Genomic DNA, 20,731 nt, shown 5'->3' with positions numbered 1-20,731 from the left:
GGTGTCTGTGTGTCTGTCTGTCTGTCTCTCCCTCCCGGTGTCTGTCTGTATCTGTGTGCCTGTCTCTGTCTCTCTCGGTGTCTGTCTGTATCTGTGTGCCTGTCTCTGTCTCTCTCGGTGTCTGTCTGTATCTGTGTGCCTGTCTCTGTCTCTCTCAGTGTCTGTCTGTATCTGTGTGCCTGTCTCTGTCTCTCTCGGTGTCTGTCTGTATCTGTGTGCCTGTCTCTCTCTCTCTCGGTGTCTGTCTGTATCTGTGTGCCTGTCTCTCTCTCTCGGTGTCTGTCTGTATCTGTGTGCCTGTCTCTGTCTCTCTCGGTGTCTGTCTGTATCTGTGTGCCTGTCTCTGTCTCTCTCGGTGTCTGTCTGTATCTGTGTGACTGTACTGAGCAGTGTCCAGCAATGCCAGGCCCAGGAAATAGAATCTAACCCAAGAAAATCTGGCCAAGGTATGGGGAATGGGAGAAGGGGGATTTTTCCGAACTGGGAGGTGGTTTTGCCTCACCATCCAGTCTCTCTCTCCGTTCTCACAGACCCGTGACCTCAACGTAGACTCCGTGTTTGAAATAAAAAAGTGTTGTTCATTCCGTGGAGGTGGGGCTGGTCCAGCATTTACTGCCCACCGCTGATTGCCCCTTGAGAAGGTGAGCCGCCATCTTGAACCCGCTGCAGTCCCGTAGGTAACACCCGCGACGCTGTTAGGGAGGGTGGCCACGGCGACCGATGTCGGGATTGGTTCGAGACTCGGAGACGTCCTTCCGGGCGACGGGATTGGCGGATTTCCGAGGCGTTGCGGCCGGAGACTTGTGGCCGGACGCCTGGGCAGCGCCCGACACGCGATGAATGGCGGCGGCCCCCCCCCCCCCATCATCTCACAGTCACACTGTCCCCGATCTCTTTGTACTTGACCAGGAAGTAGGGGAAACATTGGTCGCTGTCGAACAGGACAAAGATCTGCGGCTCGAGGGGGCTGTCCACGCAGGAGCTGAAGAGGTCGCTGCTGGGGTCATCTGGCACCAGGGCAGGGGGTCGCCGCATGGCCGGTTTGCCCACCGTGTGTCTGCCCACCAGCACCTTGGACAGGAACATGTAATGGACGCCCTCCTGGGAGCATTGGGCGTAGCGGTGGGAGTAGCTGGACTTCCGAGCAAAGTAGCTGCCTTGGCCGTAGTGAGTGGCATGGCGGCCAGACATGCGGGGGTCGAAGTTGTGCTTGCAGATGCCATCGATGGAGGGCTGGGAGGTGCCGTGGAAGAGGTGTTTCTCGCTCAGCAGTCTCTCCGGCTCCGACAGCTTGCGAGACATGTACAGCTTCTTCCTGCAGGACATGAACAAAGGCTGAGAGAGAGGGCTAACGGCCCGAGATCCACCCCCCGCCCCACCCCACCCAGAGAGGGCCGAGATCCAACCCACTCCCCCCCCCCCACGCAGAGAGGGCCGAGATCCAACCCACTCCCCTCGCCCAACTCAAAGCATTCCAAATCCCAATGACGGCATTCAGGAGAACAGTCTTTGTCCAAAGGGAGTGGGGGAGAATGTGGGACTCGCTCCCACGGGGAGTGGGGGAGAATGTGGGACTCGCTCCCATGGGGAGTGGGGAGAATGTGGGACTCGCTCCCACGGGGAGTGGGGGAGAATGTGGGACTCGCTCCCACGGGGGAGTGGGGGAGAATGTGGGACTTGCTCCCAAGGGGAGTGGGGAGAATGTGGGACTCGCTCCCACAGGGAGTGGGGAGAATGTGGGACTTGCTCCCACGGGGAGTGGGGGAGAACATGGGACTGGCTCCCACGGGGAGTGGGGGAGAACATGGGACTGGCTCCCACGGGGAGTGGGGAGAATGTGGGACTCGCTCCCACGGGGAGTGGGGGAGAACATGGGACTGGCTCCCACGGGGAGTGGGGAGAATGTGGAACTCGCTTCCATGGGGAGTGGGGGAGAATGTGGGACTGGCTATGGGGAGTGGGGGAGAATGTGGGACTGGCTATGGGGGAGAATGTGGGACTTGCTCCCACAGGGAGTGGGGAGAATGTGGGACTTGCTCCCAAGGGGAGTGGGGAGAATGTGGGACTCGCTCCCACAGGGAGTGGGGAGAATGTGGGACTTGCTCCCACGGGGAGTGGGGGAGAACATGGGACTGGCTCCCACGGGGAGTGGGGGAGAACATGGGACTGGCTCCCACGGGGAGTGGGGAGAATGTGGGACTGGGTCCCACGGGGAGTGGGGAGAATGTGGAACTCGCTTCCATGGGGAATGGGGGAGAATGTGGGACTCGCTCCCACAGGGAGTGGGGAGAATGTGGGACTTGCTCCCACGGGGAGTGGGGGAGAACATGGGACTGGCTCCCACAGGGAGTGGGGAGAATGTGGGACTCGTTCCCATGGGGAGTGGGGGAGAATGTGGGATTCACTCCCACGGGAGTGGTGGAGAATGTGGGACTCGCTCCCACGGGAGTGGGGGAGAATGTGGGACTCGCTCCCACGGGAGTGGGGGAGAATGTGGGACTCGCTCCCATGGGGAGTGGGGGAGAACGTGGAACTTGCTTCCGTGGGGGAGAATGTGGGACTCGCTTCCACGGGGAGTGGGGAGAATGTGGGACTCGCTCCCACGGGGAGTGGGGAGAATGTGGAGATAGGGAAGGGGGGGTGGGGAAGGTGAGGCTCTCGAGGGATTTGGAAATAAGGTCTATTTACCTGGTATACTTGTCCCAGAGGAAATGGTTCTGCACCCGCAGTATACTGAGGATGATGAATTTTGATTCCAGCATCGTCTTGTGGAAGAGGTTGTACACAACTCTGTACGCCTTGTCTTCCACTGACATGGGCACCTTGACAAAGTCCACGTTAGGGTCCATGGGGATCCAGGTCTCCGGGTAGATCCGGTCACAGTCGGGAGAAGCCGGTTCTGCAGCAGCTGGAGGGGTGGCATTGGAGGGCGAGGGGTTGATTTCCGAAGACCCTGAGAAGGTTCTGAAGACACAGGGGTTCGCGTTAGTTAGTGCGGTGCTTGAGGAAGGTCAAAGGCAAGCTCGCAATTCCCGCTGGAATCCCAAATCACACACTTACTCCCACATAAGCATCGGCTCCAAGACCATCCATCTCACTGCGAATTTACCACCCAACACCCACACACTACAGACTTCAAACACATCCAATTTGGGCAAATTTATTGCCCATCTCCAACTGTCCCTTGAACTAAGTGTCTCGCTGGGCCATTTCAGGGCGGTAGTTGGGAGTCAACCACATTGCTGTGGTTCTGGAGTCACGTGTAGGCCAGACCGGGTAAGGGCGACAGATTCCCTTCCCTAAGGGGACACTGGTTTTTACAATTCGTTGCGGATATTACTGAGACCAACGTGAGTTCCACGTTCTCCCCGGCTCCCATTGGGAACAAGTCCCACATTCTCCCCGTGGGAGCGAGTCCTACATTCTCCCCTACTCCCTGTGGGAGCGAGCCCCACATTCACCCCCACTCCCCGTGCGAGTGAGTCCCACATTCACCTCCACTCCCCATGGGAGTGAGTCCCACATTCTCCCCCACTCCCCCCGTGCGAGTGAGTCCCACATTCACCTCCACTGCCCGTGGGAGCGAGTCCCACATTCTCCCCCACTCCCCATGGGAGCGAGTCCCACATTCTCCCCCACTCCCCCCGTGGGAGCGAGTCCCACATTCTCCCCCACTCCCCCCGTGGGAGCGAGTCCCACATTCTCCCCCACTCCCCCCGTGGGAGCGAGTCCCACATTCTCCCCCACTCCCCCCCGTGGGAGCGAGTCCCACATTCTCCCCCACTCCCACCGTGGGAGCGAGTCCCACATTCTCCCCCACTCCCCATGGGAGCGAGTCCCACATTCACCTCCATTCCCCGTGGGAGCGAGTCCCACATTCTCCCCCACTCCCCCCGTGGGAGCGAGTCCCACATTCTCCCCCACTCCCCCCGTGGGAGCGAGTCCCACATTCTCCCCACTCCCCGTGGGAGCGAGTCCCACATTTTCCCCTACTCCCCGTGCGAGCGAGTCCCACATTCACCCCCACTCCCCATGGAAGCGAGTCCCACATTCTCCCCACCCCCCGTGGGAGTGAGTCCCACATTCTCCCCCACTCCCCCGTGGGAGCGAGTCCCACATTCTCCCCCACTCCCCGTGGCAGCGAGTCCCACATTCTCCCCCACTCCCCGTGGCAGCGAGTCCCACATTCTCCCCCACTCCCCGCAGGGGCGAGTCCCACATTCTCCCCACCCACCGTGGAAGCGAGTCCCACATTCTCCCTCACCCCCCGTGGGAGCGAGTCCCACATTCACCCCCATGTGAGTGAGTCCCACATTCTCCCCCACTCCCCGTGGCAGCGAGTCCCACATTCTCCCCCACTCCCCGTGGCAGCGAGTCCCACATTCTCCCCCACTCCCCGTGGGAGCGAGTCCCACATTCTCCCCCACTCCCCGTGGGAGCGAGTCCCACATTCTCCATCTCTGGGTAAAGAAGTTTCTCCTAAATTCCCAGTTGGGTTTTCCTTGTTTGAGATTATTTCGAGGGGATATGGGCGCCGGTGGCTGTGCCCTGTATTTACTGTACCATCCCTAATTGCCCCTTTAGAAGGTGGTGGTGGACCGCCTTCTGGAAGCCGCTTCAGTCGGGCTGGTGTAGGGTACACCCACAGCGCTGTCTCTGTCAATGCGTGGCACAGACGTGTACCCTGCTACACCATGTCAGAGGGCAGTGTGAGCCTCAGTAAACGGAACTCGGGCAAGTGAGGGCCAACCCTGACCACCTCCACTCACAAAGCACTCACTTGAGGTAGGGTAGGAGGGTGACGATGGATTGGAACAGCGGTCGTTTCCGGATGGTTCTCTTTGTCCCGGACGTGATGTTCTGCTGGTATCTCGCGTTGAGGTCCACCTTGTATCTCTGACTCTGGCTGATCATGAAGTATCTCACGCCGAAGCCTTGTTGCAAAGCCTCGACAAAATACTGTGAGATCGACTGCAAGATAAAGGTTCAGAAACTCAGACATTCGGAGGGAGGGAATCCCGACAGTGCAGAAGGAGGCCATTCGGCCCATCGAGTCTGCACCGACTACAGTCCCACCCTGGCCGTATTGCCATAACCCCACCTATTTACCCTGCTAATCTCCCCCCCCCCGACACTAAGGGGCACTTTAGCATGGCGAATCCCCCTAACCTGCACATCTTTGGACACTAAGGGACAATTTAGCATGGCCAATCCACCTAACCTGCACATCTTTGGACACTAAGGGACAATTTAGCATGGCCAATCCACCTAACCTGCACATCTTTGGACACTAAGGGACAATTTAGCACGGCCAATCCACCTAACCTGCACATCTTTGGACACTAAGGGGCAATTTAGCATGGCCAATCTACCTAACCTGCACATCTTTGGACACTAAGGAGCAATTTAGCATGGCCAATCCATCTAACCTGCACATCTTTGGATACTAAGGGGCAATTTAGCACGGCCAATCCACCTAACCTGCACATCTTTGGACACTAAGGGGCAATTTAGCATGGCGAATCCCCCTAACCTGCACATCTTTGGACACTAAGGGGCAATTTAGCATGGCCAATCCCCCTAACCTGCACATCTTTGGACACTAAGGGGCAATTTAGCATGGCCAATCCACCTAACCTGCACATCTTTGGACACTAAGGGACAATTTAGCATGGCCAATCCACCTAACCTGCACATCTTTGGACACTAAGGGACAATTTAGCATGGCCAATCCACCTAACCCGCACATCTTTGGACACTAAGGGGCAATTTAGCATAGCCAATCCACCTAACCCACACATCTTTGGACACTAAGGGGCAATTTAGCATAGCCAATCCACCTAACCCACACACCTTTGGACACTAAGGGACAATTTAGCATGGCCAATCCCCCTAACCTGCACATCTTTGGACACTAAGGGACAATTTAGCATGGCCAATCCCCCTAACCTGCACATCTTTGGAAACTAAGGGACAATTTAGCATAGCCAATCCACCTAACCCACACATGATGGGTGGCACAGTGGTTAGCACTGCTGCTTCACAGCTCCAGGGACCCGAGTTCGATTCCCGGCTCGGGTCACTGTCTGTGTGGAGTTTGCACATTCTCCTCATGTCTGCGTGAGTTTCCTCCGGGTGCTCCGGTTTCCTCCCACAGTCCAAAGATGTGCGGGTTAGGTTGATTGGCCAGGTTTAAAAAATTGCCCCTTGGAGTCCTGGGATGTGTAGGTTAGAGGGATTAGCGGGTAAAATATGTGGGGGTAGGGCCTGGGTGGGATTGTGGTCGGTGCAGACTCGATGGGCCAAATGGCCTCCTTCTGCACTGTAGGGTTTCTATGATTTCTATGATGATCTTTGGACACTAAGGGACAATTTAGCACGGCCAATCCACCTAACCTGCACATCTTTGGACACTAAGGGACAATTTAGCATAGCCAATCCACCTAACCTGCACATCTTTGGACACTAAGGGACAATTTAGCATGGCCAATCCACCTAACCTGCACATCTTTGGACACTAAGGGGCAATTTAGCATGGCCAATCCACCTAACCCACACATCTTTGGACACTAAGGGGCAATTTAGCATGGCCAATCCACCTAACCAATCCTTTGGAGTGAAAGAGGAAACTGGAGCACCCGGAGGAAACCCGCGCAGACACGGGGAGAACGTGCAGACTCCGCACAGACAGTGACCCGAGCCGGGAATTGAACCCGGGTCCCTGGCGCTGTGAGGCAGCAGCGCTAACCCGCTGTGCCACCGAGCCGCCCCAAGACCACTCGAAAAACAATGCAAGATCTCTCGAGGATGAACATGGAAAACACAATCGTTCTCCTAAATCCCAACTCCTTATTGCGTCTCTACAGACTTCCTCATCAACTAAGGAAATTTGGCATGTCCGCTATGACTCTCACCAACTTCTACGGGTGCACCATAGAAAGCATTCTTTCCGGATGTATCACAGCTTGGTTGGGATTATATTCACTGGAGTTTAGAAGAGTGAGAGGGGATCTCATAGAAACTTATAAAATTCTAACAGGGTTAGACAGGGTAGATTCAGACAGAATGTTCCCAATGGTGGGGGAGTCCAGAACTAGGGGGTCACAGTTTGAGGATAAGGGGTAAACCTTTTAGAACTGAGGGGAGGAGAAATTTCTTCACCCAGAGGGTGGTGAATGTGTGGAATTCACTCCCACAGAAAGTAGTTGAGGCCAAAACGTTGTGTGATTTCAAGAAGAAATTAGATATAGTTCTTGGGGCTAAAGGGATCGAGGGATATGGGGGGGAAGGAGGGGATCAGGATATTGAATTTGATGATCAGCCATGATCAGAATGAATAGCGGAGCAGGCTCCAGGGGCCGAATGGTCTCCTCCTGCTTCTAGTTTCTATGTTTCTCTGTTTGGCTCCTGCTCTGCCCAAGACCGCAAGGAACTACAAAGGGTTGTGAATGTAGCCCAATCCATCACTCAAACCAGCCTCCCATCCATTGACTCTGTCTACACTTCCCGCTGCCTCGGGGAAAAGCAGCCGGCATAATCAAGGACCCCCACGCACCCCGGACATTCTCTCTTCCACCTTCTTCCGTCGGGGAAAAAGATACAAAAGTCTGAGGTCATGTACCGACCGACTCAAGAACAGCTTCTTCCCTGCTGCTGTCAGAGTTTTGAATGGACCGACCTCGCATTAAGTTGATCTTTCTCTACACCCTAGCTATGACTGTAACACTACATTCTGCACTCTCTCATTTCCTTCTCCCCTATGTACTCTATGAACAGTATGCTTTGTCTGTACAGCGCTCAAGAAACAATACTTTTCACTGTGTCCCAATATATGTGACAATCATAGAAACCCTATAGTGCAGAAAGAGGCCATTCGGCCCATCGAGTCTGCACCGACCACAATCCCACCTAGGCCCTACCCCCACATATTTACCCGCTAATCCCCCTCACCTACGCATCTCAGGATACTAATTTTTAACCTGGCCAATCAACCTAACCCGCACATCTTTGGACTGTGGGAGGAAACCGGAGCACCCGGAGGAAACCCACGCAGACACGAGGAGAATGTGCAGACTCCACACAGACAGTGACCCGAGCCGGGAATCGAACCCGGGACCCTGGCGCTGTGAAGCAGCAGTGCTAACCACTGTGCTACCGTGCCACCCAATAAACCGTGCCGATCAATAATTAATCAAATTCAATCTGTGTCCCTTCTGGTTAGTCACCCTCCTGTCCCTGGGAAACACTTTCTCCTCATTCACTCCATCCACACCCTCCCTCGCGATGTTGAACAGCTTCTCTCCTGAGTCTGTTGTGCTCCAAGGATCGGCTAGTTCCCTGTGTCACTCTCTCCGAGTTGAGAGTGCCTCTCAGTCCCCGTGACGATGCTGAACTCCTACCTGGGAATATTCTTTCCACTCGAACGTGTCCCTCCAGTAGTATTTCCAGGCCGTGCGGAAGATGTCACAGGGGTCAACGTCCGAGGTGCTTAGCCGCCTCAGCCTATCGAATGTCTCGTCCTGAATGGTCAGCCTGTCAAAGTCTGCGGTAAAACTCCGGTCTCTGATGGGGAAAGCAAAGAAACCGTTCAGCTGGAGGCCACTGGCAGCCGTGTCACAAAGAACTAGAAGGCCTCTGTGACTCTGGGCAGGCCTCTGTGACCCTGGACAGGCCTCTGTGACTCTGGGCAGGCCTCTGTAACCCTGGACAGGCCTCCGTAATCCTGGACAGGCCTCTGTAACCCTGGACAGGCCTCTGTAACCCTGGACAGGCCTCTGTAACCCTGGACAGGCCTCTGTAACCCTGGACAGGCCTCTGTGACTCTGGGCAGGCTTCTGTAACCCTGGATAGCCCATATAACCCTGAACAGGCCTCCGTGACTCTGCGCAGGCCTCTGTAACCCTGGACAGGCCTCTGTAACCCTGGACAGGCCTCCGTAACCCTGAACAGGCCTCCGTAACCCTGGACAGGCCTCCGTGACTCTGCGCAGGCCTCCGTAACCCTGGACAGGCCTCCGTGACTCTGCGCAGGCCTCTGTAACCCTGGACAGGCTTCCGCAACCCTGGACAGGCCTCCGCAACCCTGGACAGACCTCTGTAACCCTGGACAGACCTCTGTGACTCTAAACAAGCCTCTGTAACCCTGGTCAGGCCTCTGTAACCCTGGTCAGGCCTCTGTAACCCTGGACAGACCTCTGTAACCCTGGACAGGTCTCCGCAACCCTGGACAGGTCTCCGCAACCCTGAACTGGCCTCCATGACTATGGACAGGCCTCTGTAACCCTGGCCAGGGCTTTGTAACCCTGGACAGACCTCTGTGACTCTAAACAGGTCCCTGTAACCCTGGACAGGCCTCTGTAACCCTGGACAGACCTCTGTGACTCTAAACAGGTCCCTGTAACCCTGGACAGGCCTCTGTAACCCTGGACAGACCTCTGTGACTCTAAACAGGTCCCTGTAACCCTGGACAGGCCTCTGTAACCCTGGACAGACCTCTGTGACTCTAAACAGGTCCCTGTAACCCTGAGCAGGCCTCTGTGACTCTAAACAAGCCTCTGTAACCCTGAACAGGCCTCTGTAACCCTGGACAGGCCTCTGTAACCCTGGACAGGCCTCTGTAACCCTGGACAGGCCTCTGTAACCCTGGGCAGGCCTCTGTAACCCTGGTCAGGCCTCTGTAACCCTGGACAGACCTCTGTAACTCTAAACAGGCCCCTGTAACCCTGAGCAGGCCTCTGTGACTGTAAACAGGCCTCCGTTACCCTGGACAGGCCTCCATGGCACTGGACAGGCCTCTGTGACTGTAAACAAGCCTCTGTAACCCTGAACAGGCCTTTGTAACCTTGAACAGGCCTCTGTAACCCTGCACAGGCCTCCATAACCCTGGACAGGCCTCTATAGCCCTGGACAGGCCTCCATAACCCTGAACAGGCGTCTGTAACCCTGCACAGGCCTCCTTAACCCTGCACAGGCCTCCTTAACCCTGCACAGGCCTCCATAACCCTGAACAGGTCTCCATAACCCTGGACAGGCTTCTGTAACCCTGGACAGGCCTCCATAACCCTGGACAGGCCTCTATAGCCCTGGACAGGCCTCCATAACCCTGGACAGGCTTCTGTAACCCTGGACAGGCCTCAGTGCTCCTGGACAGGCCTCCGTAACACACACGCACACACTCACACAGACACACACATCTGCACATTCACACACAGACTCGCACAGACACACACGCACACACACGCACACAGATGAACACAGACACACATGCACGCAGAAACACACATGCACACACACACACTCACCATTTGCAGGAATGGGGGAGAGAAAGCCGAGAGGAGATTTGATCGCTGGTGTTCAAAATCACGAGGCGGCCAGGACGGAGCGGACAGGGGGAAACTGCTCCGCCGCTGGTGGATGGGTCGGAGGGGACACAGAGTTCAGAGTATTGGTGAAAGAAGCAATGGTGACAGAGGGAGAAATGTTTCCACACAGCAGTGAGCGGGCTGGGGGTCAGGAAAGCACTGCCCCAGAGTGTGGCTACAACCCGAGGGGGCGGCTCGGTGGCACAGTGGGTTAGCACTGCTGCCTCACAGCACCCAGGTACCAGGGTTCGATTCCCGGCTCGGGTCACTGTCTGTGTGGAGTCTGCACGTTCTCCCCGTGTCTGCGTGGGTTTCCTCCGGGTGCTCCGGTTTCCTCCCACACTCCAAAGATGTGTAGGTTAGGTGGATTGGCTGTGCTAAATTGCCCCTTAGTGTCCAAAGATGTGCAGGTTAGGTGGATTGGCCATGCTAAATTGCCCCTTAGTGTCCAAAGATGTGTAGGTTAGGTGGATTGGCCATGCTAAATTGCCCCTTAGTGTCCAAAGATGTGCAGGTTAGGTGGATTGGCCATGCTAAATTGCCCCTTAGTGTCCAAAGATAAGACCATAAGACATAGGAGCGGAAGTAAGGCCATTCGGCCCATCGAGTCCACTCCACCATTCAATCATGATTGATTTCAACTCCATTTACCCGCTCTCTCCCCATAGCCCTTAATTCCTCGAGAAATCAAGAATTTATCAATTTCTGTCTTGAAGACGCTCAACGTCTCGGCCTCCACAGCCCTCTGTGGCAATGAATTCCACAGACCCACCACTCTCTGGCTGAAGAAATTTCTCCTCATCTCTGTTCTAAAGTGACTCCCTTTTATTCTAAGGCTGTGCCCCCGCGTCCTAGTCTCCCCTGTTAATGGAAACAACTTCCCTACGTCCATCCTATCTAAGCCGTTCATTATCTTGTAAGTTTCTATCAGATCTCCCCTCAACCTCCTAAACTCCAATGAATATAATCCCACGATCCTCAGACGTTCATCGTATGTCAGGCCTACCATTCCTGGGATCATCCGTGTGAATCTCCGCTGGACCCGCTCCAGTGCCAGTATGTCCTTCCTGAGGTGTGGGGCCCAAAATTGCTCACAGTACTCCAAATGGGGCCTAACCAGTGCTTTATAAAGCCTCAGAAGTACATCCCTGCTTTTGTATTCCAAGCCTCTTGAGATAAATGACAACATTACATTTGCTTTCTTAATTACGGACTCAACCTGCAAGTTTACCTTTAGAGAATCCTGGACTAGGACTCCCAAGTCCCTTTGCACTTTAGCATTATGAATTTTGTCACCGTTTAGAAAATAGTCCATGCCTCTATTCTTTTTTCCAAAGTGTACGACCTCGCACTTGCCCACGTTGAATTTCATCAGCCACTTCTTGGACCACTCTCCTAAACTGTCTAAATCTTTCTGCAGCCTCCCCACCTCCTCAATACTACCTGCCCCTCCACCTATCTTTGTATCATCGGCAAACTTGGCCAGAATGCTCCCAGTCCCGTCATCTAGATCGTTAATATATAAAGAGAACAGCTGTGGCCCCAACACTGAACCCTGCGGGACACCACTTGTCACCGGTTGCCATTCTGAGAAAGAACCTTTTATCCCAACTCTCTGCCTTCTGTCTGACAGCCAATCGTCAATCCATGTTAGTACCTTGCCTCGAATACCATGGGCCCTTATTTTACTCAGCAGTCTCCCGTGAGGCACCTTGTCAAAGGCCTTTTGGAAGTCAAGATAGATAACATCCATTGGCTCTCCTTGGTCTAACCTATTTGTTATCTCTTCAAAGAACTCTAACAGGTTTGTCAGGCACGACCTCCCCTTACTAAATCCATGCTGACTTGTCTTAATCCGACCCTGCACTTCCAAGAATTTAGAAATCTCATCCTTAATGATGGATTCTAGAATTTTGCCAACAACTGAGGTTAGGCTAATTGGCCTATAATTTTCCATCTTTTTTCTTGTTCCCTTCTTGAACAGTGGGGTTACAACAGCGATGTGTAGGTTAGGTGGATTGGCCATGCTAAATTGCCCCTTAGTGTCCAAAGATGTGCAGGCTAGGTGGATTGGCCATGTTACATTGCCCCTTAGTGTCCAAAGATGTGCGGATTAGGTGGATTGGCCATGCTAAATTGCCCCTTAGTGTCCAAAGATGTGTAGGTTAGGTGGATTGGCCGTGCTAAATTGCCCCTTAGTGCCCAAAGATGTGTAGGTTAGGTGGATTGGCCGTGCTAAATTGCCCCTTAGTGTCCAAAGATGTGTAGGTTAGGTGGATTGGCCATGCTAAATTGCCCCTTAGTGCCCAAAGATGTGCAGGTTAGGGTGGATTGGCCGTGCTAAATTGCCCCTTAGTGCCAAGGGGACCAGCTGGGGTAAATACATGGGATTGCAGGGATAGGGTCTGGGTGGGATTGTGGTTGGCGCTGGCTCAATGGGCCGAATGGCCTCCTTCTGCACTGGAGGGATTTGATGATTCTCTGAATGGGGTTATTAACCGAGAGGGTGACTCGGTGGGCTGTGTGGGGGAGGGGGTGAGGGAGGGGGTTGGTGCACGGTGGGCCGAGCTGAGTTGTGAGTTACTCTTGCGGAGAGGCGGCATTGAGGCGATGGGCTGAAGGGCCTCCTCGGCCGGAGGAGGGGGGGACCCACCTGTAGCGGAGTGTTATCTTCTCTTTGTCGGGGTCGCAGTACAGCCTCTCGAGGGTCTCCTGCGAGTCTTCCTGCACGCTCTCCCAGCCCAGGCTGGAGGCCCGCCTCAGTTGCCAGTGGTAGGGCAGGGCAGTGTGGTGCTCCGGGCAGCAGTCGCCCCTGGGGCAGGAGCCCAGCAGGAACTGGGAGCAGACCGGCACCCCCTCGCCCTGCCGGGTGTGGTACTGCAGCTGGGTCAGGACGTCCAGCAGACGGTCCAGGCTCATGTCCTCCTGGCCGGCGTCGGGAGCCTCGCAGGCCAGGGGCCCACTCCGACCCCGGCACTCCGCCTCCCGCAGCTCCGTCTCCACCCCCTGGGCGGACGGGAAGTCCCAGTCCGGGGGCAGCGAGGCCTGCCCCAGGGGGTCGGGGGCGCAGCGGTCCGAGCTGGCTAGGCCCGAGCGAGGGTGAACTCCGACCCTGGCCGTCAGGGTGGGCTTCTGTACCAGGCCGGCCCGTTCCTTCTTGATCAGGTGCTTGAGTGTCCGTAACAATCGCTCGCCGTCCTTCTTCCTGCGCAGCCGGTCCAGCGAGTGACCTTTGGTCAGCGAGACCCTCACCAGCGAACCCACCCGGGCCCGATCCGCGGCCGGGTACGGAATAACGGCCCCTCCGCTGTGTCCTGCCATGTATTCCTGCTCCCGACACTTGTCCGGCAATCCTATCATCAGAACACACACACAAAATAATTAATAGGTGGCATTTATTATACACCGTCTGTACGGTAATCAAAACCTCCCAGGGCTGAAGAGAGTGAGTCAAAATCCTCCCTAACAGCACTGTGGGTGCACCTACATCTCAATGGGATGGGTTCAAGATGGCGGCTCATCCACCACCTTCTCAAGGGGCAATTAGGGGCAGGTAATACATGTCTGGCCCAGAGGGTGTCGCCCACATCCTGACCCCCCCCGAGTCACATTCCGCACAGGCCACCAACAGCTCAGTCAAAGAGGTCGGATTTGAGGAGCGTCTTGAAGGGGAGAAAGACAGAGAGTGAGAGAGAGAGAGAGAGAGAAAGAGTGAGAGAGACAGAGTGTGTGAGAGAGTGCAACAGAGTGAGACAGAGAGTGAGAGAGAGAGAGACAGAGAGACAGAGAGTGAGAGAGAGAGAGACAGAGAAAGAGTGAGAGAGACAGAGTGTGAGAGAGTGCAACAGAGTGAGACAGAGAGTGTGACAGAGAGACAGAGAGAGAGAGAGACAGAGAAAGAGTGAGACAGTCAGAGTGTGTGAGAGAGTGCAACAGAGTGAGACAGAGAGTGTGACAGAGAGACAGAGAGTGAGAGAGAGAGAGCATGGGAGAGAGAGAGAGAGAGTGTGCAACAGAGAGACAGAGTGAGAGAGAGACAGAGTGTGACAGAGAGAGAGAGTGTGACAGAGAGACAGAGAGTGTGACAGAGAAAGAGAGAGAGAGACAGAGTGTGTGAGAGAGTGCAACAGAGTGAGACAGAGAGTGTGACAGAGAGACAGAGAGTGAGAGAGAGAGAGCATGGGAGAGAGAGAGTGTGCAACAGAGAGACAGAGTGAGAGAGAGACAGAGAGTGTGACAGAGAGTGAGAGAGAGAGAGAGACAGAGAAAGAGTGAGAGAGACAGAGTGTGTGAGAGAGTGCAACAGAGTGAGACAGAGAGTGTGACAGAGAGACAGAGAGTGAGAGAGAGAGACAGAGAAAGAGTGAGAGAGACAGAGTGTGTGAGAGAGTGCAACAGAGTGAGACAGAGAGACAGAGGGTGTGACAGAGAGACAGAGAGTGAGAGAGACAGAGTGTGTGAGAGAGTGCAACAGAGTGAGACAGAGTGTGACAGAGAGACAGAGAGTGAGAGAGAGAGCATGGGAGAGAGAGAGAGAGTGTGCAACAGAGAGACAGAGTGAGAGAGAGACAGAGAGTGTGACAGAGAGACAGAGAGTGTGACAGAGAGACAGAGAGTGTGACAGAGAGAGAGTGTGACAGAGAGACAGAGAGTGTGACAGAGAGACAGAGAGTGTGACAGAGAGAGAGTGTGACAGAGACAGAGAGTGTGACAGAACGAGAATGTGAGAGAGACAATGTGACAGAGTGTGACAGAGAGAGAGAGATAGTGTGTGTGAGAGAGAGAGTGCAACAAAGAGAGAGAGAGAGACAGAGTGTGTGTGAGACAGAGTGTGACAGAGAGAGAGACAGAGTGTGACAGAGAGACAGAGTGTGTGAGAGAGACAGAGCGTGTGAGAGAGACAGAGCGTGTGAGAGAGAGGGACAGAGTGTGATGGAGAGACAGTGTGTGAGAGAGACAGAATGTGACAGAGAGAATGACGGTGATACAGAGAGTGTGACAGAGAGGGAGAGAGTAACAGAGACAGCACAGTTGAGGCAGAGAAACAGAGAAGGGCGCTGAGGGAGAGAGAGAGACAGATGGACAGAGAGAGAAAGAGGGAGAGAGAGAGAAAGGCAAAGGTTGTGGTTTCTGTTCAGTTGCAGTCACGATTGTTAGCTGGAAGCTGTCATCCTGGGAGAGAAGTCCCTTTCAGACACTGGGCCGTCCGGAGCGTTAGATTGATGTGGAAAGGGGGAGTAATGTGGAACTGAGGGAATCCTGTCCGAGAGGGAGAGGGAATGGAGACCCAGTGACTGAACAGGAAGCTGGGAGACTGGGTGAATCAGTGACTGAACACAGGCAGAGAAATCCACCTCCTTCACACAGTCCCCTGTTCCAAAGCTGCGCAATGTTCTGTTAGCCCCTCTATCACCCCCAGTGCTCTACCCCCCCCACCAACCCCGGCACTTTCTCTCCCACCCTCTTCCCCTTTAACCTCTCTCCCATCCCCCTCTCTGTCCCTCACCCTTTCTCTCTCTCTCTCTCTCCCATTCTCCACTTCCCTCTCCACCTCTCTCTCTACTCCCTCCTCCATCTCCCCCCTTCCGTCCATCTCGTTTCCTCTTTCCTTCTCTGTCTCACTCTCTCCCTGCCTCTCTTTCTGTCTGTCACTCCGTCTATCTGCCTCTCTGTCTGTCACTCTGTCTGTCTCTCTCTATCTGCCTCTCTCTCTGCCTCTCTCTCTGTCTGTCTGTCTCTCTCTCTGTCTGTCTCTCTCTCTCTGCCTCTCTCTCTGTCTCTCTGCCTCTCTCTCTGTCTCTCTCTCTGTCTGTCTGTCTCTCTCTCTATCTGTCACTCCGTCTATCTGCCTCTCTGTTTGTCACTCTGTCTGTCTCTCTGCCTCTCTGTCTCTCTCTCTCTCTGCCTCTCTCTGTCTCTCTCTCTGTCTGTCTCTGTCTCTCTGTCTCCCACTTTTTCTCTGTCCTCCTCTCCCCCTGCCTCTCTCTGTCTCCTTCTCTCCCTCCCCTATCACCCTCTATCCCCTCCCTCTATCTCCCCTATCTGTCTAATCCCCTCCCTTTATGTCCCCCTCATTCTATAACCCTCACTTCTTCTCTCCCTTCCCTCCCTCTTGCACCCCTTCCCTCTCTCTCCCCCTCCCTCTCTCCCCACGTTCACCCCCGCTCCTTTGCTAGAATCATAGAACCTCTACAGTGCAGAAGGAGGCCATTCGGCCCATCGAGTCTGCACTGACAACAATCCCACCCAGGCCCTATCCCCGTAACACCACATATTTACCCCGCAAGTCCCCCTGACACTAGGGGCAATTTAGCACGGCCAATCCACCTAACCCGCACATCTTTGGACTGTGGGAGGAAACCCACGCAGACACGGGGAGAATGTGCAAACTCCACACAGACAGTGACCCGAGGCCGGGAATTGAACCCGGGTCCCTGGCGCTGTGAGGCAGCAGTGCTAACCCGCTGTGCCGCCCAGTTCCTGACTGATTTGCCCCCTCACTCACCTGTCTCAGGTGAAACGCGCGACTCTCTGTATTTCCCAGATCCTCAATCGTTCCACAATTTGTACTGATTTCCACTCACTGGATCCAGTGCAGACAGTGTTGTACTGATTTCCCCTCACTGGGATCCAGTGCAAAAAGTGCAGTGCTGACTTCCCCTCACTGGGATCCAGTGCAAAAAGTGCTGTACTGATTTCCCTCTCACTGTGATCCAGTGCACAGTGCTGATTTTCCTTTCACTGGGATCCAGTGCACAGTGCTGATTTTCCTTTCACTGTGATCCAGTGCACAGTGCAGTGCTGAGTTCCCTCTCACTGGGATCCAGTGCACAGTGCTGATTTTCCTTTCACTGTGATCCAGTGCACAGTGCTGACTTCCCTCTCACTGTGATCCAGTGCACAATGCAGTGCTGACTTCCCTCTGACTGGGATCCAGTGCAGTGCTGATTCCCCTCTGACTGGGATCCAGTGCACAATGCAGTGCTGACTTCCCTCTCACTGGGATCTAGTGCAGTGCTGACTTCCCTCTCACTGGGATCCAGTGCAGTGCTGATTTCCCTCTGACTGGGATCCAGTGCACAATGCAGTGCTGACTTCCCTCTCACTGGGATCTAGTGCAGTGCTGACTTCCCTCTCACTGGGATCCAGTGCAGTGCTGATTTCCCTCTGACTGGGATCCGCTGCAGTGCTGATTCCCCTCTGACTGGGATCCAGTGCAATGCTGAGTTCCCTCTGACTGGGATCCAGTGCAGTGCTGATTCCCCTCTGACTGGGATCCAGTGCAGTGCTGAGTTCCCTCTGACTGGGATCCAGTGCAGTGCTGAGTTCTAGTCCAGCTTGCTGATTCCTGAGCAGGCGGGCCCCATGTCTTGAGTAGCCAGTTGCCGGTGTCTGGGTTTCTCCCTCTGTGTGTGGGCTGCCTTTTATACTCAGAGGCTGAGTTCCCCAGAGCGGGTGACAGGCAGTCTCCTCCCCTTCCAGCTCAAAAACAGCTCCTCCCAGACATTGCTCAAACGAAACTGATTGTATCAGGGCACTGGGCATTTCACACTCACACCCTCACTCACACTCACACACACTCACACCCTCACTCATCCACACACTCACACACTCACACCCTCACTCATCCACACACTCACACTCGCAGAGTTACTCCCCAATCACTCACAAAACAAGCTGCCATGTCCCTCCACATCAACACCCTTTACAGGCTCCCAATCTCCCCCTCCCTATCTCTGTAACCTCCTCCAGCCCCTACAACCCCTCCCTATCTCTGTAACCTCCTCCAGCCCCTACAACCCCTCCCTATCTCTGTAACCTCCTCCAGCCCCGACAATCCCTCCCTATCTCTGTAACCTCCTCCAGCCCCTACAACCCCTCCCTATCTCTGTAACCTCCTCCAGCCCCTACAACCCCTCCCTATCTCTGTAACCTCCTCCAGCCCCTACACCCCCTCCCTATCTCTATAACCTCCTCCAGCCCCTACACCCCCTCCCTATCTCTGTAACCTCCTCCAGCCCCTACACCCCCTCCCTACCTCTGTAACCTCCTCCAGCCTCAACACCCCCTTCCTATCTCTGTAACCTCCTCCAGCCCCTACACCCCCTCCCTACCTCTGTAACCTCCTCCAGCCCCTACACCCCTCCCTATCTCTGTAACCGCCTCCAGCCCCCTACACCCCTCCCTATCTCTGTAACCTCCTCCAGCGCCTACAACCCCTCCCTATCTCTGTAACCTCCTCCAGCCCCGGCACCCCTCCCTATCTCTGTAACCTCCTCCAACCCCCTACACCCTTCCCTATCTCTGTAACCTCCTCCAGCCCCTACATCCCTCCCTATCTCTGTAACCTCCTCCAGCCCCCTACACCCCCTCCCTATCTCTGTAACCTCCTCCAGCCCCTACACCCCTTCCTATCTCTGTAACCTCCTCCAGCCCCCTACACCCCCTCCCTATCTCTGTAACCCCCTCCAGCCCCTACACCCCCTCCCTATCTCTGTAATTTCCAACAGGCCCTACAACCCTCCCTATCTCTGTAACCTCCTCCATTCCCTACAACCCTCCCTATATCGGAAACCTCCTCCAGGCCCCTACCCCCCTCCCTATCTCTGTAACCTCCTCCAGCCCCTACACCCCCTCACTATCTCTGTAACTTCCTCCAGCCCCTACACCCCTCCCTATCTCTGTAACCTCCTCCAGCCCCTACACCCCTTCCTATCTCTGTAACCTCCTCCAGCCCCTACACCCCTCCCTATCTCTGTAACCTCCTCCAGCCCCGACACCCCTCCCTATCTCTGTGACCTCCAACAGACCCCCACACCCCTCCCTATCTCTGTAACCTCCTCCAACCGCCTACACCCCTCCCTATCTCTGTAACCTCCTCCAACCCCCTACACCCCCTCCCTATCTCTGTAACCACCTCCAGCCCCTACACCCCTCCCTATCTCTGTAACCTCCTCCAGCCCCCCTACACCCCTCCCTATCTCTAAAACCTCCTCCAGCCCCTACACCTCTTCCTATCTCTGTAACCTCCTCCAGCCCCTACACCCCTCCCTATCTCAGTAACCTCCTCCAGCCCCTACACCCCCTCCCTATCTCTGTAACCTCCTCGAGCCCCCTACACCCCCTCCCTATCTCTGTAACCTCCTCCAGCCCCTACACCCCTCCCTCTCTCTGTAACCTCCTCCAGACCCTACACCCCTCCCTATCTCTGTAACCTCCTCCAGCCCCTACACCTCTTCCTATCTCTGTAACCTCCTCCAGCCCCCTACACCCCCTCCCTATCTCTGTAACCTCCTCCAGCCCCTACACTCCTTCCTATCTCTGTAACCTCCTCCAGCCCCCTACACCCCCTCCCTATCTCTGTAACCTCCTCCAGCCCCCTACACCCCCTCCCTATCTCTGTAACCCCCTCCAGCCCCTACAACCCTCCCTATCTCTGTAACCTCCTCCATTCCCTACAACCCTCCCTATCTCGGTAACCTCCTTCAGGCCCCTACCCCCCTCCCTATCTCTGTAACCTCCTCCAGCCCCTACACCCCCTCCCTATCTCTGTAACTTCCTCCAGCCCCTACACCCCTCCCTATCTCTGTAACCTCCTCCAGCCCCTACACCCCTCCCTCTCTCTGTAACCTCCTCCAGACCCTACACCCCCTCCCTATCTCTGTAACCTCCTCGAGCCCCCTACACCCCTCCCTATCTCTGTAACCTCCTCCATCCCCCTACACCCCTCCCTATCTCTGTAACCTCCTCCAGCCCCTACGCTCCTTCCTATCTCTGTAACATCCTCCAGCCCCCCCTACACCCCTCCCTATCTCTGTAACCACCTCCAGCCCCTACGCCCCTCCCTATCTCTGTAATTTCCAACAGGCCCTACAACCCTTCCTATCTCGGTAAACCTCCTCCAGGCCCCTACCCCCTCCCTATCTCTGTAACCTCCTCCAGCCCCCTACAACCCTCCCTATCTCAGTAACCTCCTCCAGCCCCTACGCCCCTCCCTATCTCTGTAACATCCTCCAGCTCCCACACCCCTCCCTATCTCTGTAATCTCCAACAGACCTCCACAACCCTCCCTATCTCGGTAACCTCCTCCAGCCCCTACACCCCCGCCCTATCTCTGTAACCTCCTCCAACCCCCTACACCCCTCCCTATCTCTGTAACCTCCTCCAGCCCCTACACCGCGCCCTACCTCTGTAACCTCCTCCAGCCCCTACACCCCTCCCTGTCTCTGTAACCCCCTCCAGTCCCTACACCCCCTCCCTATCTCTGTAACCTCCTCCAGCCCCTACACCCCTCCCTATCTCTGTAACCTCCTCCAGCCCCGACACCCCCTCCCTATCTCTGTAACCCCCTCCAGCCCCCTACACCCCTCC

At 55.3% G+C, this 20,731-nt stretch overlaps 1 protein-coding gene across 1 annotated transcript; it reads right to left on the bottom strand.

Annotated features, from left to right (window-relative positions):
* Positions 1-203: 203 nt before the first annotated feature.
* On the bottom strand, positions 204-17,705 carry LOC144490053 (protein mono-ADP-ribosyltransferase TIPARP-like). Its single transcript, XM_078207864.1, has 7 exons — positions 16,866-17,705; positions 13,014-13,713; positions 8,400-8,562; positions 4,781-4,971; positions 2,689-2,964; positions 379-1,315; positions 204-265 (listed from the first exon to the last, which is right to left on the bottom strand). The coding sequence occupies exons 2-6, from the start codon at positions 13,679-13,681 to the stop codon at positions 865-867; spliced, it is 1,749 nt and encodes a 582-aa protein (XP_078063990.1). The 5' UTR covers positions 13,682-13,713; positions 16,866-17,705; the 3' UTR covers positions 204-265; positions 379-864.
* Positions 17,706-20,731: the final 3,026 nt, after the last annotated feature.

Source organism: Mustelus asterias, unplaced genomic scaffold (genome assembly GCF_964213995.1).
Source record: "Mustelus asterias unplaced genomic scaffold, sMusAst1.hap1.1 HAP1_SCAFFOLD_2819, whole genome shotgun sequence".
Lineage (NCBI taxonomy): Eukaryota > Metazoa > Chordata > Chondrichthyes > Carcharhiniformes > Triakidae > Mustelus > Mustelus asterias.
This window is presented reverse-complemented; position numbering and strand designations above follow the sequence as displayed.

Bases quoted from the DNA above. Each gene is read 5' to 3' on its own strand.
- LOC144490053 (XM_078207864.1), bottom strand. From the start codon at position 13,681: ATGGCAGGACACAGCGGAGGGGCCGTTATTCCGTACCCGGCCGCGGAT. The intron at 4,972-8,399 runs GTAGGAGTTCAG...TTTATCTTGCAG, and splicing joins AGTGGAAAGAATATTCCCAG to TCGATCTCACAGTATTTTGT. The intron at 1,316-2,688 runs GTAAATAGACCT...CATGTCCTGCAG, and splicing joins CTCTGGGACAAGTATACCAG to GAAGAAGCTGTACATGTCTC.